Source organism: Felis catus, chromosome A3, assembly GCF_018350175.1.
Source record: "Felis catus isolate Fca126 chromosome A3, F.catus_Fca126_mat1.0, whole genome shotgun sequence".
NCBI lineage: Eukaryota > Metazoa > Chordata > Mammalia > Carnivora > Felidae > Felis > Felis catus.
The window spans coordinates 20914855-20940319 of NC_058370.1; the positions used below are offsets into that span (position 1 = coordinate 20914855).

The 25465-nt window shown below is 52.2% G+C and overlaps 1 protein-coding gene across 4 annotated transcripts in view; it reads right to left on the bottom strand.

The window, feature by feature from the left end:
- Positions 1-1999: 1999 nt before the first annotated feature.
- Positions 2000-25465, bottom strand: part of PPP1R16B (protein phosphatase 1 regulatory subunit 16B) — a 102813-nt gene continuing 79347 nt past the window's right edge. For all 4 annotated transcript variants that reach the window (XM_045053633.1, XM_045053632.1, XM_023251256.2 and 1 more), the window contains 8 exons: positions 24132-24277; positions 22092-22195; positions 20065-20189; positions 17069-17194; positions 16460-16535; positions 15119-15248; positions 14859-15027; positions 2000-6829 (listed from right to left, as the gene is read on the bottom strand). In XM_045053633.1, coding sequence (XP_044909568.1) covers positions 6320-6829; positions 14859-15027; positions 15119-15248; positions 16460-16535; positions 17069-17194; positions 20065-20189; positions 22092-22195; positions 24132-24277 — 1386 coding nt within the window. In that variant the 3' untranslated portion in view covers positions 2000-6319. The remainder of the gene's footprint in view (positions 6830-14858; positions 15028-15118; positions 15249-16459; positions 16536-17068; positions 17195-20064; positions 20190-22091; positions 22196-24131; positions 24278-25465) is intronic.

The following is a 25465-nucleotide window of genomic DNA, read 5'->3' on the forward strand; positions in this document are numbered from 1 at the left end:
CGCACCTTTGAATCTAACCGGCCCGCGTCCCGGCCCTCTCATTGGCTGCCACCTCTAACGGCGGAATCCAGGCGCTGCGAACGCCACCACGGCCCCTCCCCCTGATGTGCTATTGGCTGCTCCGCGGCCCGGCCCCGCCCCGCGCCTCCGCATTGGCTGCGGAGTCCAAACTCTGGGGTCGCTCCGTGGAGTTTCAACGTGGCGGCTCCACGGCTGCGCTGATGAGTTGCTCCTGCTCCGGGCCTGCGGGTAGCCGAGCTCTTAAGGGTCAGCTAGAGAGAGGGAGTAACGAGCCCCTGTGACCCGGCCGCGGCGCAGGTAGCGGATCCCGAACTGAAGCCTGAGAGTCCGGCCCCCTCCATCCTAGCGCGCCCCCTGCTGGCCGCGCTGCTCCCGGGCTCTCACGCCGGGCTTGGGCGTGACTGACCAGTCCTGTCTCTGTAATCCCCTGCATTTAAATCATTCGTAAATCCGTTCAAAAAATACTGGCTTTGATTACACCTTCAGGTAGTTTTTCCTTTTCTCGGCCCATCAAGTTATTGTCCTGGCAAAATCCCAACCCTGGTTAAACCCCTCTTCACCTACTTTCCCCCGCACCTGGGCAGCCCTACGGTCCGGTCCTGGGGGAAAGACTACGCAACCAAGCTGTCTGTGCCTTAAATTCACAGTCTCAAGTGGATCCTTAAGATTGACTGCTAGCCTACATTTCCCTCAGTCACCCTACCTTTTCCTTTCGCTCTTGCTCTTAGCGTTTGTTTCGTATTTCACTGAGAAAATAGAAGCTACCAGAGAGAACTTCTTCCACATGCTGCCACCACATCTACCTACCCGTCTACATCTCCGCCCACTTACTGGGCCTTCTGTTACTACCAATGAACTGTCCCTGAGCCTAACACCAATCCTTCCATTGGGGCATTAGCTTCCAGCCCCTCTGCTACTAACCTATATCCCTACAGCAATGCTCTTTCCCGGATTATCAGTTTCCCTTCTTTTACTGCTTCATGCCTCTCAGCATACTGATATTGGAGTATTTTTCATCTTAAATCAACCTTCTCTTGACCTTCCTCTAGAGTTTCCTCTCCATTTCTCTGCTTATTTTTATAGCATAAAACCTGAAATCAGTTGTCTCTACTTGCTGTCTCCGGTTTTCCTCCCATTCTTTCTTGAACTAGTCGAGGGGGCTGTGCCTCCCCTGCTCGACCAAAACCTCTTGTCAAGGTCATGAGGAGCTCCACAGCACTAAATCCAATAGTCAGCTCTCAGGCCACATTTTCTTTGTGTAAATGAGAAAGTAAATACACAACTGTAAAGTGCTTCTTCATAAATGTGACCCAGGAGGATCCAAGAGAGCACGGGTCTCTACCCTCTTTGAAGACACCAACAAACTTCTGCTTATGACAAAGACAAGGACCACAGTCTGGGGCTGTGCAGCCACATAGCTTGTCAATGCCCCTATTGCTGGAAATAAAAAGTGAGAGTAACCAGGGTCTCCCCTGCTGTCGTGTTGTAGTAATGTAAAGTAGTATAGAGTATTTTACCAGCAGGAGGACCAGGGTGGAGGGGTGAAAGACGGTAAGGCAGGTCGGCCGGTGCACTCCGAAACTAGAAGGGCAGCCCCGTTATTTATACATGTTACCAGATAAACCTTTGAAAGTAGGGGGGAAAAAAACCTCATATACTTATGAGTTATTACAGGGTTCCATGTTATTCCAAAGGGAACATTTGACAAAGTGAAGGTCATTCCCAACCACCCTTCTTTGGATTTCACCATCCCCCGATGCATTGGATTTCACCATCCCCCAATCTAGAAAGACATCTACTCCGTGTCTGAGCCCTCAGAGCTCCCTCTGCTTTAGGGACCTTCCAGGAGAGCCTTCTGTCGTGGGGACGGGGACCAGGAGCCCTCCCCTGCCCTCCATCCCAGAGAGCATCTCTTTGTGAATTCAACTCAGCATAATTCAAGTGAGCTCGCCGCAATGACCACAGCCACACTAGCAGGTGTTATTAAAAGGAATTTTAATAATCTTAATTAAAAACTCTCAACAGTGAATTCTGTCACAGGCCTTGGCAGCTGGAAGCGACCCCAGGGTCACGCCCCTTTGGGGTGTGGTCGAGCCACGGTCTTGGATCGAGGCCCACCACTGCCACGTGGCGAGGAACTACCCGGAAGTTACTTCAATACAATATCAAAGATCCGCGAGGATTTTTTTTTAAAAAAAGTTTTAAATATATTAGACTCTCTTGATTGCCATTTTTTACACAAAGCTGCTGATACAGTATACAGAGTTTTAACGTTTTTTCACATAAAATACATTTTTCTTCAGTGTTCTCTGTACATCAGTGGCTTCTGGTCTGGTGAATTATTGCGGAGGGCTGGGTGTCTGCAGACTTTTCCTCGGTGCACAGAGCCAGGCCCCGCACTGTGGCACTTGCAATGTTCACGGGAAGCAGGCCCTCTGGCCAACTGGCCAACAAGAGACTCCTATCAAGGAGAGGTCTACAGCTTCTGGCAAAGGGGGTCACTTCTGGAGAGTCAACCACTGACCGCATGACCCTTCGCTCTTACATGCACTGGGATGGCGGAGGTTGTCCCCAGGCTACAATAGCAAGAGTTAAATGCAGTCCCTCTGAGCATCTTGTAAAAACTGCCCTTCTGGAAAGTGCCCCAGTAAAACCTACTCTGGGAAGGCAAGTGGGAGAGAGAGCTCAACACCAAAGGGTATCTGGTACCAATTGCCAAAAACGGTCTCGTTATTACAGAGCCAGCGAACCATGGCGGTGTAGAACAGGGTTGCCCCCTGGTTTGCTTTCCTAAGCCCACTGACCCTGATCCAACAGTGTGGAGCAGTTCAATCGCAGCTGCATATTTGGTGGAGAATTACATCCTGAACCCGGGTCTAAGGTTTACTCCACTCCCCTGAGCTCCTGGCCAGGAACTATCTGGTGATAGCCACAGTTTTCAGTGGTCCGGGGGCACAGGGTGGGAGCAAAGGCCAGAGCTCACAGTGAGCCACGTGGCACGTGATATGTGAGTAGCCTCCTTTAATCAGCCAGGGACTACCACCGGACCTGGGGCTCAGGAGTGGGCTGAGCATCTGGTATACCTCGCTAGCGTTCTCCCCGCTCCTTGATCCACACCTGCCAGGAGGAGGCAGATGCATGAGGAAAGGCTTCAGTGTTAAAGGAGAAGTTCCTCACCTCCCATTATCCATTGGTGGGGCAGGGGGACTCCATAACAAAGGAGCACAAATGAGCAAGAGACAGTGAGTTTCAGAACCCGAGGTGCAAGAGGCAGCAAATTCCAGACTCTCTGTTCTTCCACATACTGACCTCAAATCTGCCAGTCTACGATGCCCCAAAGATGCCGGCCTGAAGGCAGCTCTCCCTGAAAGTCCCAGACAGACTTGGAATGCTGTCTCCATGGAACTCAAGAGCCAGCATCTGCGTTTAGTGGCAAATGTTATCCGGGGATGGCCAGGACGGCAGTTTCGCTGCTGATGGGTTTCCCACTCTAGGGACTCCAGAGCTAGAAACCAAGGTGAAGCTACACGGGGATGCTGTCCCTCTGTCTCGGGTGAACTTCAGAGGGGCTCCTGAGACCTCAAGGTATCAGATGCTGGTCGTCAAGGGATAAAAACTGTAAAACGAAGTCTCCTCGCCTTGTCTTGTTCCTCCTTTACCCCCAGAGCCTAACCTAGTGCCTGGTATGTCTCAGCTACTCAATAAACGACAGGAGCGAATAAATGAATGACCCTGACCCCGCCTTGTCCCTCAACACCACGGAGACCCGTAGGTTGAGTTCCCAAGTACTCGAAGCCCTAACAAGGAACGGCTTACCCAGACTGAAAACAAGAGCTAAAATGCCCATGAGTCTGCGCTTGGCTGCTGTCGGGGAATCAGCTGGGATTCCGGGCCTTCTTTCCAGCTGGGAGAGGAGTGGCCCAGGAGGCAGGAAGTGAGGGGAAAGAGGGAGCGGCCAGAAGGGCTCGGAGTGGGCCACGAATGCCTTCAGTCTCTTGGCCCCTGAGCCAGCAGATCCGAAAACATGCACAGCCCTCTCCTGGGAGGGTGTGGCTTCCCTTGGCATTCTTCGGCTTGCAGCTTAAGTTGGCTCAAAAGGAGTTCAGGGTCAGTCTAATCTGAACACTGTTTTAAAGTCAAAGGTATGTGTGTTCTGATCATTCTTGCCCCGCTCCAGCCATGGGCTGACGTGACGGAGAGACCGCCGCAGAGGCCAGGGGCCCGGGAGGCATCACACATCCCCGCCTGCAGTCTCCTGAGCTGCCCCTCCACCCTCCGCTGGATCTGCCCTGGACTTGGGGTGGGGCTGGCCTGCTGCTGTGACCCTCCCTGCTCCCAGGAGCCACCAGGTGCACAGTGACTCCACTGAGCCCTCTGCTCTCTGGTCCAGCTGCCCTGCTCCTGGAAAAGCATCAGCCAGGCCCCTGGGATCCAGCTCCCTCTCTGGGCTATGGGGCCATGGAGGCCACAGTGGGGACTGGGGCTGATAAACAGCAGACCCCCTTACTGGAATTGTGGCACAGGGGGGCTCCTCCAGCCCCGGCTCCCTGGCCCAGGGGCCCCTCAGGGAGAATTTCTCATAGGCTCAGAAAGAAGTTTAAAGGGAACCCAGATTCGTCCCCCAAATCCCAGAATTTGGACCTAGGGAGCCCCTTCAGAGCTCTAAGGAGGTAGTTGTAGGATAAATAAAAGGCGCACAGAGCAGGGAACAAACCTGCGGCTTATGAAGTACACCAGTAGGTTTTGGCTGAGCCTGTGAACAGTACCCAACTCGTGGGCAGCAATTTCAAAGGGGCTCTTGAGAAAATGCAGTCGAGAGACGGTGGGCAGCTTGGTTTTCCCTCCCCAGCATCAGGGAGATCAGGGCTTTGAGACTGTTGGGCTGCAGTGAGGCCCCTCTCTAGCCCCATCACCGCTGTCCTGAATGCAATGCAGGGTGTTGGCCATGGGCGCCTTGGATTTGCAGCCCTGGGATGTCACCACTCCCACGAGAGCAGGCTGGGAGACCCTGGGCCAAGCAGGACCTCACAAGGGCCAACTGGAAAACTTGTCTCAACGAGCATTTCAGAAAAGGCAAATCTGGGCTGGGGGTCCTGGGCATTTACCCCAGGAGGGGTGGGGGCTCCCAGCAGTTTCTCACTGTTCACTCCGATGGCTCACTCAGCCTGAGGGAGTCTGGCTGACAGAGGCTGGACCGAAATCACCTGGATATTCACAAAGATTGGCCAGGGCACTGGGCTCTCTCAGGTCACCAGAGAGGGTTGGAGAAATTAACACCACAAACTCACTCCTCGCCCTGGAAAGCCCTTGCAACCGAAGCTCCTCACTTAGCTTCATTCTTCCAACACCAGTCAGTAAAACCCAGTGAGCATGATGCTGTCCACGAAAGAAAGCAAGAAAGCAAATTCAGTTCTCTCCCACCTGTAGTCTTACAGCCTAAAAGAATCCTTTTATCCAATGCACTTTCGGAAACACTAACCTTATTCCCCCTCGCCTCCAATTTTTGACACTTCCGTCCAAAAGTAAAATAGGATTTGGACTATCCCAGGCATGGAATATCCCAGGAATTAGCCTGGTTTTCTACCTCGGCCTCTGGGTGGTCACACAGCTGGCCTCCGGCATGGGCAAGGCTGTGGGGAGAAGGCCATTGCCCGTCTCATTGACCCCACGTGGGTTCAGAGCTTCCTCTGAACAAAGAGTGGACCTCCTCTCCTGCTAGATGTGGATGGTAGCCCAGGCCCCCCCCCCCGACGTGACCCTGGGCAGGACCGTGGGTCTCAGCTTCACAGCCCCCCTCCCCTACTAAAGCCACGTTGGCAGTGGTGATGAAACGGAGTCTTAGCCTCAATCCTCTTGGGAAGAACCCACAAATTCTCAGTCCCACCTGCTTCCCATGAGCCCAGCTGTGTCATTCCTACACAGGGTTGAGCGTGTGTGTGTGTGTGTGTGCGCGTGCACGTGCGCACCGATATGGGATATGCGAGTCCCGGTCCAGAGAAGCCTTAACCGACAACAGAACTGGAATGGAATCCCAGCGCCCCCGCCCCAAAATCTGACAGCGGGGTGAGTCAGGAAGCCACGATGGGGCCTTGTTTCTGACGGCAGACAATGCAGCAGGAAGCAGAGCCGTGGGAAGTGGTGATGCTATGGGCCGCTGGGTGAGAGGTGGGCTCAGCTCTGGAAAGCAAAGCCCACCTCCCCGCAAGCTGCCCTCTGATGTCTCCCCAGCCAGGGCTGCCGGGTGGGTGGATTCCAGAGACCCCTCCCCGAAGCATCTCTCTCCTCCATCACACAGAGACTAGGAGATGCGGCAGCAGCCGTGGACCTTCTCCTCCATCTCCTCCATGGGGGCCTTGAACTTCAAGAGCGGGGGATCTCCGCTGGTGACCGTGTAATAGACCGAGGTTCCATTGCTGCTGTAGGGTGAAGTTCTGCCTCCGATCAAGGGGGCCTTGCCTTCGCTGCTGCTCTCGCCCGTCCTGCCCATGCTGCTGCCCAGGTGAGTGCTCAGGAAAGGGTGGCTGAGCAGCTTGGCCGCAGCCCGCTGCCGCTTCAGCTCCAGAAGCGTCTGGGGACTCTGTTCCTTGTAGCCACTCCAGGGCGAGGTGGCATCGGCCACGCCGGGGCTGCCATAGGCCATGTTGTAGTCAGGCACCTCGTGCACTTTCCAGACATCCCCGTTGGACAGTGCATACTGGTAGGTGCTGACTGGAGCCCGGAGGCCATTCTCAACAGGCCCGTCCATTTCACTTCGTGGGATCTTGGTAGAAAACTCGGAGAGCAGCACGGGCTTCTCCAGCCGGGGGTTCTGAGGGGGAGAAGGACAACGTTACCAGCCGGGTAGAGGATCCAAACCCACTCCCTGCTTGCACCTCTGCTGAGGGCCTTATTGCCTGGACCTGTCCTCGCTCCATGTTCCCAACCGAGCTCACAGGACCTCCGTTCTGCTTCAGGGGACTCGCCGACCTATGCGTTTTGACAGAGCTGGCCAACCCCCATCCTTGCCGTGAGGACTGGACCATGACCCCAGGCATGGCCAGTCGGCAGATTCACTGCAGGAATTGGTTCTCGGCTGAAACTGGTTGCACAAAACTCATCCCTGGGATCTGTGTCAGAACAACTGGGAAACAGAAGTTCTGTTTATGCAGAACTCGAGGGTGGCCACAGTGCTGGAAGCTGGGGGCCTGGGGGAGACGGCATGTCAAAGGGTCCACTCGACAGTGCCGCTGACATAAAGGGAGGCTGAAGGGGTGCACCTTGAGCCCCAGTGTCCAGTCGGCCCCAGACTTTGCGGTGACACGAGCCGATAAATTCTTGTTTTGTGTAAGCCATTTCTAGCTGAGTTTTTGGTCACTTGTCATCTTCCTTCTGTATTCCCAGCAAGTATCCACTCCAAACAGCAGAAATTCTAACCCAGAAACCCCTGGATAGCGAGAGCTTTGAAAGAAGCTGCTGCCTATAAACTAGAAACTAAAAGGTGGCTGTATTTGGTGACCAAAAAAGCAGAGCAAAACTCACCATAAATAAAGTCAAAAGGCACATAAAAATATTTGCAACGCATATGACAGAAAAGGGTCTAATTTCCCAAATAAATAAGAGCTCTTAAAAGTCCATTTTAAAAAGCCCAACTACCCAGGGGCACCTGGGTGGCTCCGCTGGTTAAGCGTCCGACTCTTGATTCCGGCTCAGGTCATGATCTCATAGTTTGTGAGTTCAAGCCTTGCATCTGCTGTCAGGGCACAGCCTGCTTGGGATTCTGCCTCCTCTCTCTCTCTTTTTTTTTGATTTTTTTAAAATGTTTATTTATTTATTTATTTATTTATTTATTTATTTTTAATTTTTTTTTCAACGTTTATTTATTTTTGGGACAGAGAGAGACAGAGCATGAACGGGGGAGGGTCAGAGAGAGGGAGACACAGAATCCGAAACAGGCTCCAGGCTCTGAGCCATCAGCCCAGAGCCCGACGCGGGGCTCAAACTCACGGACCGTGAGATCGTGACCTGGCTGAAGTCGGACGCTCAACCGACTGCGCCACCCAGGCGCCCCTGTTTATTTATTTTTGAGACAGAGAGAGACAGAGCATGAACAGGGGAGGGGCAGAGAGAGAGGGAGACACAGAATCGGAAGCAGGCTCCAGGCTCTGAGCCATCAGCCCAGAGCCCGGCGCAGGGCTCGAACTCACGGACCGCGAGATCGTGACCTGAGCTGAAGTCGGACGCTTAACCGACTGAGCCACCCAGGCGCCCCTCTCTCTCTCTCTCTCTCAATGACCCTCCCCACTTGCTATCTATCTCTCTCTCAAAATAAATAAAAACTTTTAAAAACTTTAAAAATTGAAAAAAATATATATATATAAGGCCAATTACCCAACAGAAAAACAACAACAAAGGACGCTAATGTGCAGCTCCCAACAATAATAATAATATTCATAGCATATAAACACAGGAGACAATATTCAGTCTCACTAACAACTAATGACATAAAAATAAAAGCAACAGAATATTTTTACCTATCACATTAACAAATTTTTTTTTAATTTTTTTTAACGTTTATTTATTTATTTTTTTTTAATTTTTTTTTTCAACGTTTATTTTATTTTTGGGACAGAGAGAGACAGAGCATGAACAGGGGAGGGGCAGAGAGAGAGGGAGACACAGAATCGGAAGCAGGCTCCAGGCTCCGAGCCATCAACCCAGAGCCCGACACGGGGCTCGAACTCACGGACCGCGAGATCGTGACCTGAGTTGAAGTCGGATGCTTAACCGACTGAGCCACCCAGGCGCACCAACATATATTTTAAAACTCTGTTATGCCTCAGGGTCGGCAAGAGTGTGGGAAAACTGGCAGGTATATAAACTCTGCCACCACACCTCTTTGGGGGATAATATCACATCACCCCCCCCCCACATGCACCCCACCAAAAAAAATTGGTTTTTAAGGAAGAATGCATACTCTACACCAGCAAGCCCATTTCTAGGACTTTATTTCACAGATGTATGCTCCCTTAGGGGAGAAAAGCCTGGAAGTCACCATTAGGCAGTGGGGAAATTCTGGCAAGTAGCTGTGCTGGAACGTTCTGCATCTGGTAAAAAGAATGAAGGCAATCTTCATGCGCTGACTTGTGATTCCAAGAATTTCCATTTCTTGGAAAGACCTCCAAGAAATATACAATTGGGCTAAATCATGGTAAGGGGAGGGGCCCTTTCTACAGTCAGCTTCCATGTATGTGTGTATATTCTTTTTTTTTAAATTTTTTTTTCAACGTTTATTTATTTTTGGGACAGAGAGAGACAGAGCATGAACGGGGAAGGGGCAGACAGAGAGGGAGACACAGAATCGGAAACAGGCTCCAGGCTCTGAGCCATCAGCCCAGAGCCTGACGCGGGGCTCGAACTCACAGACCGCGAGATCGTGACCTGGCTGAAGTCGGACGCTTAACCGACTGCGCCACCCAGGCGCCCCTGTGTATATTCTTTTTGTTTTTAACGGCTCCTTCCGAGCTACACAGGCAGATTGAAGCCACATTTGAGGCGTGTTTTTTTTTTTTTTTTTTTTTTTTTTTTGCAGCTTGAATTTTTGTATCTATTTTCTTTGCTTCCGGAATGGTCCTGGAAAAAGACCATTCTTCATTGTCTAAATAAGTGCTTCTCTAACTTCATGTGCATATGAGTCACCTGGGGCTCTTGTTAAAATGCACATGCTGAGTCACCAGATCCGGGTTGGGACTTGAATTTCAGCATTTTTCTAAGAAAATTCCAGACTGACGCTTTGAGTAGCAGGGATCTAAAACCAGGATGCACAATGGCATCACCTGGGGAGTTAAAAACACATATCCATGCCAACCTGAAAAGGCTACATAGTGTGATTCCAACTTTATGACATTCTGGAAAAGGCAAAACCACGGAGATGGTAAAAAGATCAGTGGTCGCCAGGGGGTTGGGGAGGGATGAACAGGTACACCAGGGATTTTTAGGGCAGTGAAAGTATTCTGTATAAAAGTTTAACGATGGATATGTGACATTACACATTTGTCAAAATCCACAGAATGTACAACATCCAGAGTAAACCCTAACATAAACAATAGACTTCAGCTAATCATCATATATCCATATTGGCTCATCAATGATAACGTACCTACTACACTAATATAAGATGTTAATACCAGTGGATATCGGGGGACATGATGAGGGGTGTGTGTGGAAACTTTATGTACTTTCTACATATGTTTTCTATAAACTACAACTGCTCCAAAAAATCAAGCCTATTACTTTCTTTTTAAATACATCAGTACAGGGGCGCCAGGGTGGCTCAGTCAGTTGAGCGTCAGACTTCTGCTCCGTTCAGGATCTCACAGTTTGTGAGGTTGAGCCCCACGTCGGGTTCTGTGCTGACAGCTCAGAGCCTGAAGCCTGCTTCAGATTCTGTGTCTTCTGTCTCTGCCCCTCCCATGCCCATACTCTGTCCCTCTCTGGGTCTCTCAATAATAAATAAACATTAAAAAAAATTTTAAATACATCAATACAATGCCTGGACACCAGTCCCAAAGATTCAGAGTTCATTTGTCTGGGTTGCAACCTAGACATCAGAATTTTTTGAAAACAAACCCAAAAACACCGCCCCAGGTGATTTTCTCGTACAGTTAAGTTTGTGAACTACTGGTTAAGAGATGGGATTGTCCCATCACTCCTGAGTTCCAGGGATTCAGCTCTGCCAAAAGCGTGTGCCAAAGCCAGCCCTGGGGGTTAACCGGATAGAGTCTTGGCAGAAACCTGACTTGCGGGTCAAGCTGAGCAAATACTCCCCCCCCCCAGATGCATGGTCCTCAAACTCTTGTGTGCCCCAGAATCCCCTGGAGGCCTGGTGAAAACACAGATTGCTAGTTAAACCCAGAGCCCAGTGTTTATGATTCAGTACCTCTGGGGCGAGGCCAGAGAATTTGCATTTCTAAATTTTTTTTTAATGTTTATTTATTTTTTGAGAGAGATACAAACAGAACACGAGCTGAGGAGGTGCAGAGAGGGAGGGAGACACAGAATGGGAAGCAGGCTCCAGGCTCTGAGCTGTCAGCACAGAGCCCGACGTGGGGCTCGAGTTCACAGACTGCAAGATGGTGACCTGAGCCGAAGTCAGATGCTTAACTGACTGAGCCAGCCAGGCGCCCCTGGGAATCTGTATTTCCAACAAGTTCCCAGGTGATGCCGCTGCTGCTGGTCCAGGGACCACACTTGGAGAATGTCTATCTTAGAGACCATCACAGCCCTGTCAGTACCTACAGCCTTGAAAGGGGGAGGTAAGAAAAAGGAAGGAGCTGCGGGCTTTGTAGCTGTGCCCTGCCATCTCCTTGGTTTACCCCGGGGGCTGGGACTGATATCTGGGGCCCTGGACCCTGACAGCTGCCCTTGACGCTGGATGGCTGGGCAACTGGCGGGAAGACAGCCATCTTCGGAATGGTCTCTTTCCAGGACCATTCTGGAAGTGAAGAAAACAAATACAAAAATTCAAGCTGCCATCTCTCCCCAGGCCTGAAACCCCAGCCCCAGAGGCAAAATGGCCCATTCTTTTGCCTTCAACAAACCCCTAAATAAACTGCAGTCTGACGAGGAAGCCGTAGAAATTATCAACAGACTCCGGGCCACCCCCCTCCCACCCTAATTCCCTGCAGGGCTAATGATTTACCCGGCTCCACGCCAACTGAGCACTTGTGGCAGAGTCCCTGGCCTGGGAGATCTGAACAAACACAGTAGGTGTGAAGGAGGAGCTGCTTCCATGAGGATTTAAGAATCTCGGTCTCTCTCCCACCCATCAATAAGGAAAAGATAAGCAGCCCAACAAAAAGGGGCAGAAGAACAGACGTGGCACAAAAAAAAAAAAAAAAAAACAGACGGCCAATAAGCACATGAAAATGTGTTCACCACCAACCACCATCAGGCAAATACCAATTTAAAATGCAAGGGACGCCTGGGCGGCTCAGTCGGTCAAGCGTCCAACCCTTGATTTCGGCCCAGGTCATGATCCCCTGGTTCGTGAGTCCAAGCCCCACATCAGGCTCTGCACTGACAGAGTGGAGACTGTTTGGGATTCTCTCTCTGTCTCCCTCTGTCCCTCCCCCACTCTCTGTCTCTCTCTCTCTCTCTCTCCAACTCTCTCTCTCTCTCAAAATAAACATTTAAAAATGAAATGAAATGAAATAACTAAAATAGAAAATAATGAAATGAAATGAAATGAAATGAAATGAAATGAAATGAAATGAAATGAAATGAAATGAAATGAAATGAAATAAAATAAAATAAAATAAAATGCGAGCTACCACAGTAACCCCACCAGGATGGCTCGGATGGAAAGGAATGAGTACACCAAGGATTGGCAAGAAGCTCTCACGTTTCTTGAGCCCTGTTGGGAGAGTAGATGGGTATTATCACCCTGGCAAAGTGCTTGGCGGTATCTTGCGTAGCCTCCCCATGACTCATCCTGCATTTCTGGGTATAGAGCCTACAGAAAATAGTGCTGATGCCCACCAAAAGACTTGGATGAGAATGTTTTGAGCAGCTTTATTCAAAATAGCCCCAAACTTGAAACAACCCAAAGCAGGAACAACCTGCTCCTCCACCAGCAGGAGAATGGACACGTGCGTCGTAGCCTAGCTCAACGACAGAACTTTCCAGAGCAATGAAAACGAATGAACTCTGCTGCTACGTGCCTGTACATGGACGAGTCTCATAGTCAAGAATGAAGTCAGATACAAAAGACCACCTACTACCTGGATCCATTCGTATGCAGATGTGGACACAAAACTAACCTCTACCGCTCCAAGTTAAGTAGCGTCTCTCTTTGGGGAGGTGGGGAGGAAGGACCACTGGAAGAGAGAACATGGGAACTTCCTGGGGGTGATGGAAATGTTCTATGCATTCGCCTGAGGGTACGCATTTATAAAAGTCCATTGAAAAATCCATTTAAGATTTGTGTACTGGGGCATCTGGGTGGCTCAGTCGGTTGAGTGTCCGACTTCGGCTCAGGTCATGATCTCGCGGTCCGTGAGTTCGAGCCCTGCGTCGGGCTCTGTGCTGACAGCTCAGAGCCTGGAGCCTGCTTCGGGTTCTGTGTCTCCCTCTCTCTCTGACCCTCCTCCATTCATGCTCTGTCTCTCTCTGTCTCAACAATAAATAAATGTTAAAAAAAATTTAAAAAAAAAGATTTGTGTACTTTACCGTACATAAATCCAACTCACGAAGGAAAAGTAAATAATGTGTAGTGGAAGACATCTGAAATGTGATTTGATTTCAGTCTAGAGCTGTTTTCTCCCCAACCCCCAAGCTTAGGGACCAGGCAGAACAAAGCCTCCGAGGTGCCCTCTCTGTCCCCAGCCAAGGCTCCAGGGGATTCCCTTCAGTGGGCACCTTCCCCTGCGGGTGAGACAAGGCTGCACGTGACCTCTCTGCTCCAGCTGGGAAGCAGGGTCCCACTGCAACAGGTGGGCACTCTGGGCAGCTAATCATTTCACATCCCACCAAAGCCACACTGTCTAGAGATGTGTTCAGCTGCTCATGGTCAGTAGAAGAACCAAAAAAGGCAGACCACTGCTGGGATGGTCAGCCCCTCCCTTTTTTGTCCCCAGCAATTCTTCTCTGGCCCCAAACTTGCTGGCCCCACGAAGCGAGACAGCAGCCATGCATGGAACCTGAGTCCAGGAGTGTCCTCCCAAAAGTCATGGCCAACCCACACCTCCGAATGTGACCTTAGTTGGAGGTAGGGTCTTTGCAGATGTAATACATTAAAATAAGGTGAAGTCACACTGAGTTAGGCTGGGCCCTAATCCAACAACTGCCGTCTTTTACGAAGAGAAAACAGAAACACAGACACACACAGGGAAGAAGACCATGTGAAGACAGAAGCAGAGACTGGAGTCATGGAATGCCTGAGCCACCAGAAGCTAGGAGAGAGGCGTGGAAAGATACCCTTTCAGAACCCCCAGAAGAAACCAACCCCGTGGACACTTTGATAGTAGACTTCTGGCCTCCGGAACCATGAGAGAATAAATCTCTACTGCTCTGAGCCACCAAGTTGACGGTAATGTGATACATACAGCAATCCTAGGAAACCAACACAGCATCATTCCCTTAAGAAAGTTGAACGCCCATGGGGCACTTGGGTGGCTCAGTCAGTTAGGCGTCCAGCTTTGGCTTAGGTCACGATCTCACGGTTCGTGAGTTTGAGCCCCGCATTGGGATCTCTGCTGTCAGCATAGAGGCCATTTCAGATCCTCTGTCTCCCTCTCTCTCTGCTCCTCCCCTGCTTACTCTCTAGATAGATAGATAGATAGATAGATAGATACTAAAAAAAAGAAAGTTTAATGCCCAGACCCCTGGCTACTCCTCGAGCAGGCTTCTTGGAGGTCCTCCCACTACCCTCCTCAGTTTTTCAAAAAATGTCTTCCAAACGACGTGTTCTGCAAACACAATGGTCAGCATCTTGTTATTCCCCGCCACGGCCAAAAAGTTTTAGTGCCTTTAGCTCCCAGGGTGGCTGCTGCACTGAACCTCCCTTCTGGGATGCCCAGAACTAGGTTTGCGGGAGCACAAGCAGGCGCATGGCAGTTACCTCCTGTCTGTTATGAGACCCTACTGTGTGCCGAAGCTCCTGGCTCTGACTCTCACAACCCCCAGGATCGCCTCATTAACCACAGGAGCCACCAGCATCAGATGGGGTCCTGCTGGTTGAAGGGCACTGCCCGGCCACCCTCCCTTGGAAGGCCCCGAGAAGAAGAGGCAAGACCGGGCTGGGGTCCTGGCCACCTCCCAAGTCGGGGCTGACACCGAGGCAGGGGCATGAAGCCACTCACTGGGTCCTTATTCTCTTGGTCTGTTCTGGTCTCCCTGATGTCCCCGTTGTAGGCGGAGGTCCGCTGATCCTCGGCCGCACTCCGCTGCTGCCACAGGATGGCCTCTCCCTCATACTCCTTCCGGTACAGGTTGGTCCTGTCCGACAGGCTGGCTCGCCGCACCACCTTCCTGAGGGGAGAGAGGAGGTGCTAGAGGGCTGTGCCCAGGTGCCACGGGCAGGAGCATCCCCAGGGGCCAAGGCTGGCCGGCCCTGGCTCACCCACGGCTCCCGGCGCTGGAGGTCCTCCGGCTCAAGGACGATTTGTGTCTCAGCTGTGACTTCATGATCACGTCATGCTTGTGTTTTAGCTCCAGCAGCAGGACTTTGAACTCCTCCTCCTCACACAGGTCTGAAGGGGCAAAGGAGACTGTTGTGGGGAGCAGTGCAGGGGCCAGTGGCCCCTGAGGGCCCTCCAGGCCACGGCAGCTGCCATCCCAACACCCTGAGAACTCCCAGCATCTTTTGGGGCATCATCCAGGGAGGAAAGAAAACAATGCCAGCCTTACTTCCTGGGCTACACCCCAATCCTCAGAGGATAAGAACAGGAACCCCAGGATCTGTACAGTCACAGCTCCTAAGGTTTCCAGCTATGGGAAGAGCCATCCCCCTTTGGTAGTTTCCAACAGGAGTCATCAACTCTCCAGCGATATAAGACACATCAAGAGAAACAAGCAAGTACTCTATGTAGTCCAAGCCCCAAATTACATGTATATCAAATCATATATACCTACCCATTCAATCCACCTAATCATTTCATTCACCTGTCTTCTTGTTCACTGACCCAGCCATCCATCCACAGATTCATCCCCTACCCTCCCATCCACTTATTCATCCATCTATCGAACCATCCAGCCATCCAGCTGTCCATCCATCCATCCGGCCAGCCAGCCAGCAGCCATCTAGCCATCCGTCCATCCATCCATCCAGCCAGCCAGCCAGCCAGCTGTCCATCCACCCATCCTCACATCCATCCATCCATCCATCCATCCATCCATCCATCCATATATACCTACCCATTCAATCCACCTAATCATTTCATTCATCTGTCTTCTTGTTCACTGACCCAGCCATCCATCCACAGATTCATCCCCTACCCTCCCATCCACTTATTCATCCATCTCTCCAACCATCCAGCCATCCAGCTGTCCAACCATCCATCCGGCCAGCCAGCCAGCCATCTAGCCATCCATCCATCCAGCCAGCCAGCCAGCCAGCCAGCCAGCCAGCCAGCCATCCAGCTGTCCATCCACCCATCCTCACATCCATCCATCCATCCATCCATCCCTCCATCCATCCATCCACACATCCATCCATCCACCCATCCATCTATCCATCCAACCTTCCATCCATACATTCATCCACTTAGCCATACACGTATCTGTCCACCTATCCAGCTGTACATCTGCACATTAAACTACCCTTCATTAATTTATTCATTCATCCTATCCATCCACACATGAATGCACCATCTAGCCAACTATATATTTATCCAATTATTCCACTATCCATCAAATCATTAGTGAGTACCTATGTGTATATTAGTTTTTATGCTGGACTCACCTATTGGCATCTCATCCATGGATGTCCTAGCACTGAGACTGGCCCCATGGGACACCAATAGCTCTGCCATCTGCATCTGAAACAGGAAGAAGCCCACGTTCCCCTTCGGCTCAAAAAGCCTGGGAGGCAGTAAGAGTGCCCAATGTTTCTCAGGATATGACATAAAAAATGATGGGGCAGAGCGGGTTCCCAGGGAAGGCTCTGCACCCTGGAGCCAGGGATCCTGTCAACACAATGGGCTTGACACCTCCTCCAGCATGCCTGGGCCATGCCAAGGGACAGAAGAAGAAGGAGTCAGCTGTAAATCTCGAGCTGTCAGGAATCCAAGGAGGGACGGCAACAGCTGTAATCAGAGTTTTGTATCTGGGAAACAAAAGGAGAAACTACTCAAATCAAAAATGTGAGGAATTTTCTAATTTGGCAAATGTGATCATCATCTTCTCAGGACACAACTTGTCAAATGGTTTTGCAAAGTCTCAAGGTCCTTTCCTATCCCACAAACTAGCTGTGGTCAACCCCTTCGGTGGGTCTTGTGAACCCTCTGCCGGCCCAAAGGACCGCGGGCTGGTCCTGCGTGCCCCCCCTCCCAGCCCGACGGCGGAGAGTAACCTGTCCCCAGAAGGCGGCCGCGTGCAGGGGCTCCCAGCCATCCCAGTCCTTCACGTCCACACGCACTCCATGGTCCAGGAGGAGCTCGGCTGCCCGCAGGTACCCGTTGGCTCCAGCTATGTGCAGCTGAAGGAGCAAAGGAAAGTGAGCATTCCCTACGGGCACCAGTCCCACTTCTTCCCAAATCCCAGCTCATTCCGGGGGGGCAGTGAATGGAAGAGAATGAGTCGGAAATCCAGCCACATTACAAAGCATTCTTAAGGCCACTCTCCACCCTGTGGTGGGTCTGAGAGCCCCTGTGGTTAAGGCAACAGCACTTACTGAGTCCCTACCACGTGCTGAGCTCTGAGGAAGGGGTTTCAGAGGCCCAACGTGGTGGTTTTAAAATGTCTACAAATTCTTTGACACACCTCCCTTGAGAGATGAAGTTTCATTCCTCTCCCCTTGAATGTGGGCCAGAACAAGTGACCCGCTTCTAACAAACAAGACATTGTGAGGTGGTGGTGTGCGATTTGAGGTGAGGTCATACGAGGCATTGCTGGTTCTACCTTAGGCTCTCTTGGATCAATCACTCTAGGAATCAGCCATCGTGTAGTGCAGACCCTTAAGCAGCCACAAGGAGAGGTTGTAAGGAGGTGAAAACCTGAGGCCTCCGGCCAACAGCCAGCACTAACTTCTTAGCCATGTGAGTGCGCCATCTTGGAAGTGGATCTTCCAGCCCCAGTCAAGCCTTCAGATGGCCGCAACCTCGTGAGAGGCCCCAGCCAGAGCTACCCAGCTAAGCTGTTCCCAATTCCCTACCCACAGAAACCAGGTGAGATAACAAATATTCACTGTTGTTCTAAGATGCTAAGTGTTGGGGTCACTTGTCACACAACGATAGGTAACCAACACATCCAACAAGGGAGAGCTTCATGTTGAGGCCACAACTCTTCTACCCAGCACCATTCAAGGCCTCTGGGGACGGACACACTGCCTTGCAGACCTCAAATATCCCATCTGCTTGACCTCCAGAAAATATATAAAGTGCTTAGCGCATGACAAACAATAAGTGATTGTCTTGGAGGGCCGTGAGTGATGGTAAGGTGCACCCTGGGAAGAAAGGAAGGAGTAAGGAGATGAGGCAAAGAGAAACCAACTGCCCAGCCAAGGTGGGAGATAGAGCTGAGATCCCAAGGACGCCAGAGCTCTGGCGGGGCTGAGGTCTGCAGCCACAGAGCTCCGGTCAGTGGGACAGAGAAGGCATGACCCCAGGAAGTAGCCCTTCAGAACACAGCCCTGATGGTCAGACGCTGCCCCATCCCGGGGTAAGGTTGCTATGAGGTTCCGGCAAATAGAGGTTTTCCTTTATTTTTTTAATTTTCAGAATAAACCCGGGGTGTGATCTGGTACAGGCATACATGAAAATTAGAACAATCATCTGATTTACAAACGCGTGGTTTGCCAGTTGTGGAGAAGGACACCGAGCAGGCCAGCCAGACATTACAAACTGTGGGGCCCCATACTTGGCTGGGAAGAAAATGGCACGACCGGGAGAGTGATATTGCTAGAATAACCATAACACTGGGGCGCCTGGGCGGCTCGGTTGGTTAGGTGTCTGACTCTTGCTCTCAGTTCAGGTCATGATCTCACAGTTTGTGGGTTCGAGCCCCACATCAGGCTCCACGCTGACAGCGTGGGCCTGCTTTGGATTCTCCCTCCCTCTCTCCCCCTGTCCCCTGAGCTCGCTCACTCTCTCTCTCTCTGTCTGTCACAGACACACATGTGCGCACACACACACACACACACGTAAATAAACTTAAAAAGATGTTAATCCCTAACATCCACTGCGAGTTTATAGACTCTGTGCTAAGCACCTACATGCAGAATCTCACTTATTCCTCCCAACAACCTGGTGAGGAAGGTGCTATTCGTATCCCCGCTTTATTGGGACGACCTGAGACCCAGTAGGGGCCTGGCCCATGTGGTCTGGGCCACCCTGAGGCCAGCCCTCAGCCCAAGAGAAGACCCATGTGTCTAAAGGGCCCAGCCACACACCCAAAGGAGCTCCAGCCAGGGTGGGCCATGCCCTGGGACAGCTTAGCTTTGATTTCATACTGCCGTGTTCGGTCTCACTACCTAACTCTATCTTTTAGTGCTGGGCTGAGCAGGGACCCAGTGAACAGGAAAAGGCATAAGGCAGGGGGTGGGGCTCAGGAACCGGGTGGGGGAAGCCCAGTAACCACACCTGGGCCACCAGGTCAGGCCTGAGGGGCACTGAGGGGTCTTGCTGGTGAACCCCAGCTGGTCAGCTCAAGATTCTGAGACTCCTGAGTGCTTACGACCAGCACGGACCCAAGCCCAGGCCAGGGCCCAGCCATCAGCAAGGGTTGCGGGGGGGGGGGGGGCGGGGGGGGGCATCCGGGCTTCCAAGGCCCTGCTCTTGTTTTCAGTTTAGAGCCTCAGAAGCAAGCCCTCCCCAGTACTAGGCTGCATGGTCCTATGAAAGCCTATGGAGAGAGGTCAAGGTTTCTAATCGCTGACACTCGAGCCAAAAGGATGAATGGGGCCAATCAGGCAGATCTGAGAGAGAAGGTTCACTGTTCTAGCTCTCCAAAGTCTAGTAAAGCATGTGGCACGGAGGTCTGTGTCGACTGGATGGATGAATGATGGCACCAGCCACCCCTGGAGGAGGGGGAAATCATGAGCTCAGGATGGACACCGGGAGCTCGAAGTAGAGGAGGAACTTGGACACAGAACGGGCGGACAGCAGGGCTCCTGACTCCCAGCCCCAGCTGAAAGTGGCCAGATTCTCAAAGGGGGTGAGCCCCCCGCTCTGCTGACGCTCCATATTCCAGAGCCAACTCTGGCCCCAAAGCCGTCTGGAGGAGGTTCAAGGCCCCAACTGTATAAGCTTAACCTCCACCAGGTGCTGGCCCACTTCGGCCACAGCTGGTCTCGGTTCCGGTGCTGACGCCCCCCGCCCCAGCCCAAACCCGCCGGGCCCATCTGCTCACCAGTGTGGCACCCTGGGCATCTATCCAGTCAAGGTCCTGGCCCGCTGCGATCATACAGTGGATGTCCGCAATCATCTGCTGCTCAGGGGCTGCCCGCATCTCGTTGATTTTCTCTTGGGTGATGCCTGCATGGGGAAGGGGGGGGGGAACTGAGTCAGCACCCCGGGCCTAGGCCCCGAGCGGGGAGGGGTGGCGGGGCAGAAGGGCGAGGCACGGCTCCTGCTCCCCGAGGTCTGCCGGGCAAGGGAGAAGACAGACATGCCCATGGGTCATTGTCTCCCAGGCCCAGTGAACACGCACACCGTGCACTGGCCCAAAGATCAAGGGCCATGCCTGCCTGGAGCCCAGGATGCACTTAAATAGGATTGGTTACTGCAACATATTCCGTCTCTCTACACCAGAAATCCCTACATCCACCTGCCTGCCTGCAACCGCTCAGTCGGCTGGCCCTGTCTTATCCTGCAGGTCTGGCTGGGATCACCTCCCTTGCTGACGCCCCCCCCCCCCCCCCCCCGCCTCGACCACCTGTCTGACCAGGGTCTCTCTGTTAGTTCTCTTCATCTCTCCCATGGCTGTGTCTGTAGCACCAGGGCTCAATGCTTAATGAATTTCTGTTATGGGCATGAATGAATTAGCGACCATGTAACTTCTGAATGGCAAGTTGAATAAACTGGAGTGGAAGGACCCGGACAAACATTCGATAGCCTGAATCTCCGACTAAAAGTCTAAGCGTTACTGACAGTTACTTCATGGTGTTTAAAAAGGCGAAAGTGACGTGTCCTACAGAAATGTCCCTCAAATCAAACATTCTTGGGCAGAACTGAGGGGAGGTCTATAAACTCGAAAGGAGGGGAAAAAAATTACACGTTTATTATCACCAACCATGAAATGGAATACAGTTATTTCCTTCCACCGGGGACGTGGGGAAAATCCACAGAATTAGCAGGTGCCCGTGACCGTCACCAACAGAAAACCTGCAGGTGTTTTCTTACTGTTTCGTGAATTAACGAAGTTTCTACGTAACACATTTAAAAATGTTTTGGTTGGGGCGACTGGGTGGCGCAGTCGGTTAAGCGTCCGACTTCGGCCAGGTCACGATCTCGCGGTCCGTGAGTTCGAGCCCCGCGTCGGGCTCTGGGCTGATGGCTCAGAGCCTGGAGCCTGTTTCCGATTCTGCGTCTCCCTCTCTCTCTGCCCCTCCCCCGTTCATGCTCTGTCTCTCTCTGTCCCAAAAATAAAGAAACGTTGAAAAAAAAAAATTTAAAAATAAAAATGTTTTGGTAGCCATGTTTTAACATGACTGATCTCCGCTATGATGCTGGGAATTTGAGAACCGCATTTAAAAGCACTACTCCTGAAGAGGTGCCCCTGGATTCACCAGACTGGTACAAAAGTGAAGGACCCCTGCAGCAGAGGAATAGGGAGAGCCCGGGCCAGCGACCACATCAGTGGCTACTGCCCCAACCCGGAAGGAGACTCAACGGCAGGGTCCCGGCCGGACCTCAGACTGCAGTCAAGGGTCTGGATTTGAGACTTCTTTGCAAGGAGGCCTTCAGAAATAGGCGTGCGGGGTGGTGGGGGCGGGCAGGTCTCTGATTGCCACATTTGTTTCCTCTCTGCGGCTCATTTGTGAGCTGAGAACAGCCCACATCTTGTTTATCCCGGCCCCTGGCAGCCAGCGTGGTGCCTGGCACAGAGCGGGCACCCGCGAATGTTCTTGACTCTCGATTATGTTTCCAAAGGGCAATATATCTTTATTGTGAGTGTTTATTGAATTGAATTGTCACAGCTGACGAAGAGGAGACGAGGCCAGCTGAGGCCGCCCGCGCGTGTGGGTGATGTGATGAGAACAGTGCCTCCCTCCTGCACAGCACGTTTTCCAGGGGCCTTTTGTGGCCTCGTCCTGTTAGTCACCTGGATAACAACCACGACGAGGACCCGTCCTACTTCCTGAGCGGGGAGCATGAGGCGGGCCTGCAGCCAGCTAACGCGTTCACCTGTGCCCATCCCTGGTACTCCGCCCTTACCCTGGTACGCCATGCACGTCTCGATGACATCCAGGGTGGGCTCATCCTCACAGAGGTCGTAGGGCATGTTTCCATCCGAGTTGACGGCGAGCAAGTCGGCCCCACTGCAGAAAAAGAGTGAGCGTGAGGGCCGGGGAGGGGTGGCTAGGGCTGGTCTGGCTGCCTGGCCCCCGCCGCCCCCAGCCTCTCCCCCGCAACCCCACTGGGCACCCCAGCACCCACTACCCCTCCGCCTCGCTGGGGCACCCCAGCCGGGACGGCAGCTTCAGGATCCCCGGGGGCCTCTGACGGGAGCTCCCAGGAAAGCCGTCCCAAGCAGACCACCCCCAGCTTGCTGCTCTGTTGGGCCAGCAGACAGGCGCTTGAGGACAGATGTCAAAGTCTTCCTTGGTGACGACAGTACAAATAACACTAACGGCACAAATTATCACACATCTGCTTAGAGCCAGGCTTGATCTAAGCCCTATACACACATCGTCTGAGTGACTCTTCGTGCTAGTCCTTTTGAGTTGTTATTGCGGACCCATCTCACTCAAGGGGAAACAGTCACTTGTCCCAGGTCACCCAGCAAGCATGCGGGAGGGTCAAGGTTCAAACCCCGGCTCTATTTCAGTCCTTGTCCACCGGCTCCCCCCGACCTTCTCCCAAGTCCTGGCCCGAAAGGCTGACAGGACAGGGGCAGGACAGAGCCCTGGGGCTCTCTGGCAGAATCTGGTTTTTGGCCCAGTGGTTCCCACACGCGATCTTGAGATGCCCTGCAGAATTACCCGGGGAATCACCGAAATACATTGCAGCTTCCTGGGCTCCGCTCCAGACCTCCTGAAACACAGTCTCTGGGCGTGCGGCTTTGGATTATGTATTCTGAACCCACGCCCCACGTGATTCTGGTACAGATCAGCGCTGGGGACCCACTGTACTTGGCTGGCACTCCCTTTTCCTCTGGGCACCATCACTGATCAGGCTGTGGCCACTCGATGTTCCCCGCGGCTCAGTCAGATGTGCGATAATTTAAAATTGAACGCTGTCTTTTCTATGTGTCTACAGAAACTGAGCGGACTGGAAAGGCTTCCAGGGCAGGAAAGGACCCTCAGAACAGCATACAGAGAAATGGCCATATTCCTAGGAAAAACACGGCCACGTGGTGCCCCTCAAAGCAGGTTCTGTCCTGAAGAAAAGCATGTAAATAACATTTGAGAGGCAGGGCCAAGGAAGCAAGTATGCTTTTTTTTTTTTTTTTTTTTTTAATACCAAAAGAAACCAAAAATGGCAACGAAACCCAAAGAGACTAGAGGAGATGAATGTAAACTCATGGACCCACAGAGACAGAAAAAAAAAGAGATTTACAAAAAGAGAATGCTACCCTGATACAAAGCCAGACCAAGACCCTCCAGGAAATGGAAACTATAGACCCATATCCCTTGTGAACACGGATGCAAAAATCCTCAACAAAATACTAGCAACCCCCACTCAGCAGCACGTTAAAAGGATTCACACCAAGACTGATCGGGATTATTCCTGCAATGCAAGAAAGGTGAGTTTTTATGTCGTGTGCTAATATTTGGGGGGGAAACCGCAGGGAGAGACAGATTGAAAAGAGACAAGAGCAGGTGGGGGAGAGGGGAAAGTGGGAGACGGGCAGGGAGGAGGGCGCTTGTTGGGATGCGCACTGGGTGTTGTATGGAAACCCATTTGACAATAAATTATATTAAAAAGAGAGAGAGAGAGACAAGAGTGGGAAAGGAACACAGAGGTGGAGGGAGGAAGGGAACTGGGGGCCAGAGGAAGAGAGAGAGAAACAGAGACAGAGGTGAAGGGAGGGCATGGGGAGAAAGAGAGACACACGAGGCACCACAAGAGACAGAGAAAATGGCACCGCAGGAGGAAAAGGAGAGACAGAGAGGGGAGCGGGGGGGGGGGGGGGGGGGGGGGGGGGGGGGGAGGAGGGGAGGAGGGGGAAGGGGTGGAAGGCAGAAACAAAACAAATAGAAAACCACCAGAGGCAGAGGGGAGGCTGTCCCTGGGGAAGAGAGGGTCACGTACTACTGAACGAGGATCTTCACCAGGTTGATGTGACCGCAGGTGGCCGCGGCATGCAGCGGCGTCCACAGCTCGTTGTCCTTGGCATTCACGTTGGCACCATGGGAAAGGAGCAGCTTGACGATTTCCTCAAAGTTGTCGATGCAGCACTGCGGGGGGTGAGGGGGGACACAGGGTCAGCTTCAGCGGGGCCCCGGCCCTGGCGGGGTTCCCCTCGAGAGGCCACAAGAAGGACGGTGCAGCCAAACTGTCTGCATTTGAATCAAGTTGCATTGCTCACACACTGTGTGACGTGGGGCAAGCCACCTAGCCTCTCTGAGCCTCGGTTTCCCCACGAGAAAGTTAATAACGTTCAAGATAAAAATATAAGTGAAATATAAAAAATCCAAGGGGCAGCGAGAAAATATTTTGTGAGTGGTGGAAACGAAGCAAAATTTTGAATGAGGCTTCAAAATCTTGTTCTTTTTTAAGCCCCAAGTAACCAAGCCTCCCCCCCGCCACCCCGCAAAGAACCCTCCTCCACATCAGGGCTCTGGGGACCCTGACAGAGTCCCTGAAAGGACACAGCCAGGTTTATGCTCTGGCCTGTCCACATTTAGGTCAGCCCTGGGGACAGGGAAGGCTCAGGAACCCGTAGCCCCCCAGGGAGACAAAGACCTCTGACAGCCACCGGAGCCCCCAAACTCCAGGGACGGAGAGTGAACGATTCCAAGGGGACAGGGGGGCCTCAAGCCAGGGCCCTGAGAGGACAGAGGCGAGGATAGAGGAGGAAGAAGACAGGGAGTCACTCTATAGACCGGGATGGAGAAGCCAGCAGGGGACAAAGCAGGCATCTGTGCTCAGTGCTGCCCCACCCAGGGAAGGGCTTGGTCCCCGTGCAATGGGAGACGAGGCAGAGTTATACTCAGAGGAGCAACATAATCAGACTCGTTTTTAAAAAAAAAAAAAAAAAAAAAGGGCCGCCTGGGTGGCGCAGTCGGTTAAGCGTCCGACTTCGGCCAGGTCACGATCTCGCCGCCCGTGAGTTCGAGCCCCGCGTCAGGCTCTGGGCTGATGGCTCAGAGCCTGGAACCTGCTTCCGATTCTGTGTCTCCCTCTCTCTCTGCCCCTCCCCCGTTCATGCTCTGTCTCTCTCTGTCCCAAAAATAAATAAATGTTGAAAAAAAAAAAAAACCCTTCCTCTGGGTGCATGTGGAGAACAGACTGCATGTGAGCACTTTTTGAGGAGGAGAGGGACAGGGAGAAGCTCTGGCAAAATCATCCGGTTAAGAGACGGTGGTGGCTGGGCCGACAGGACTATCTGTGGACATGGGGAGAAGTGACTGGATGCCAGCAGA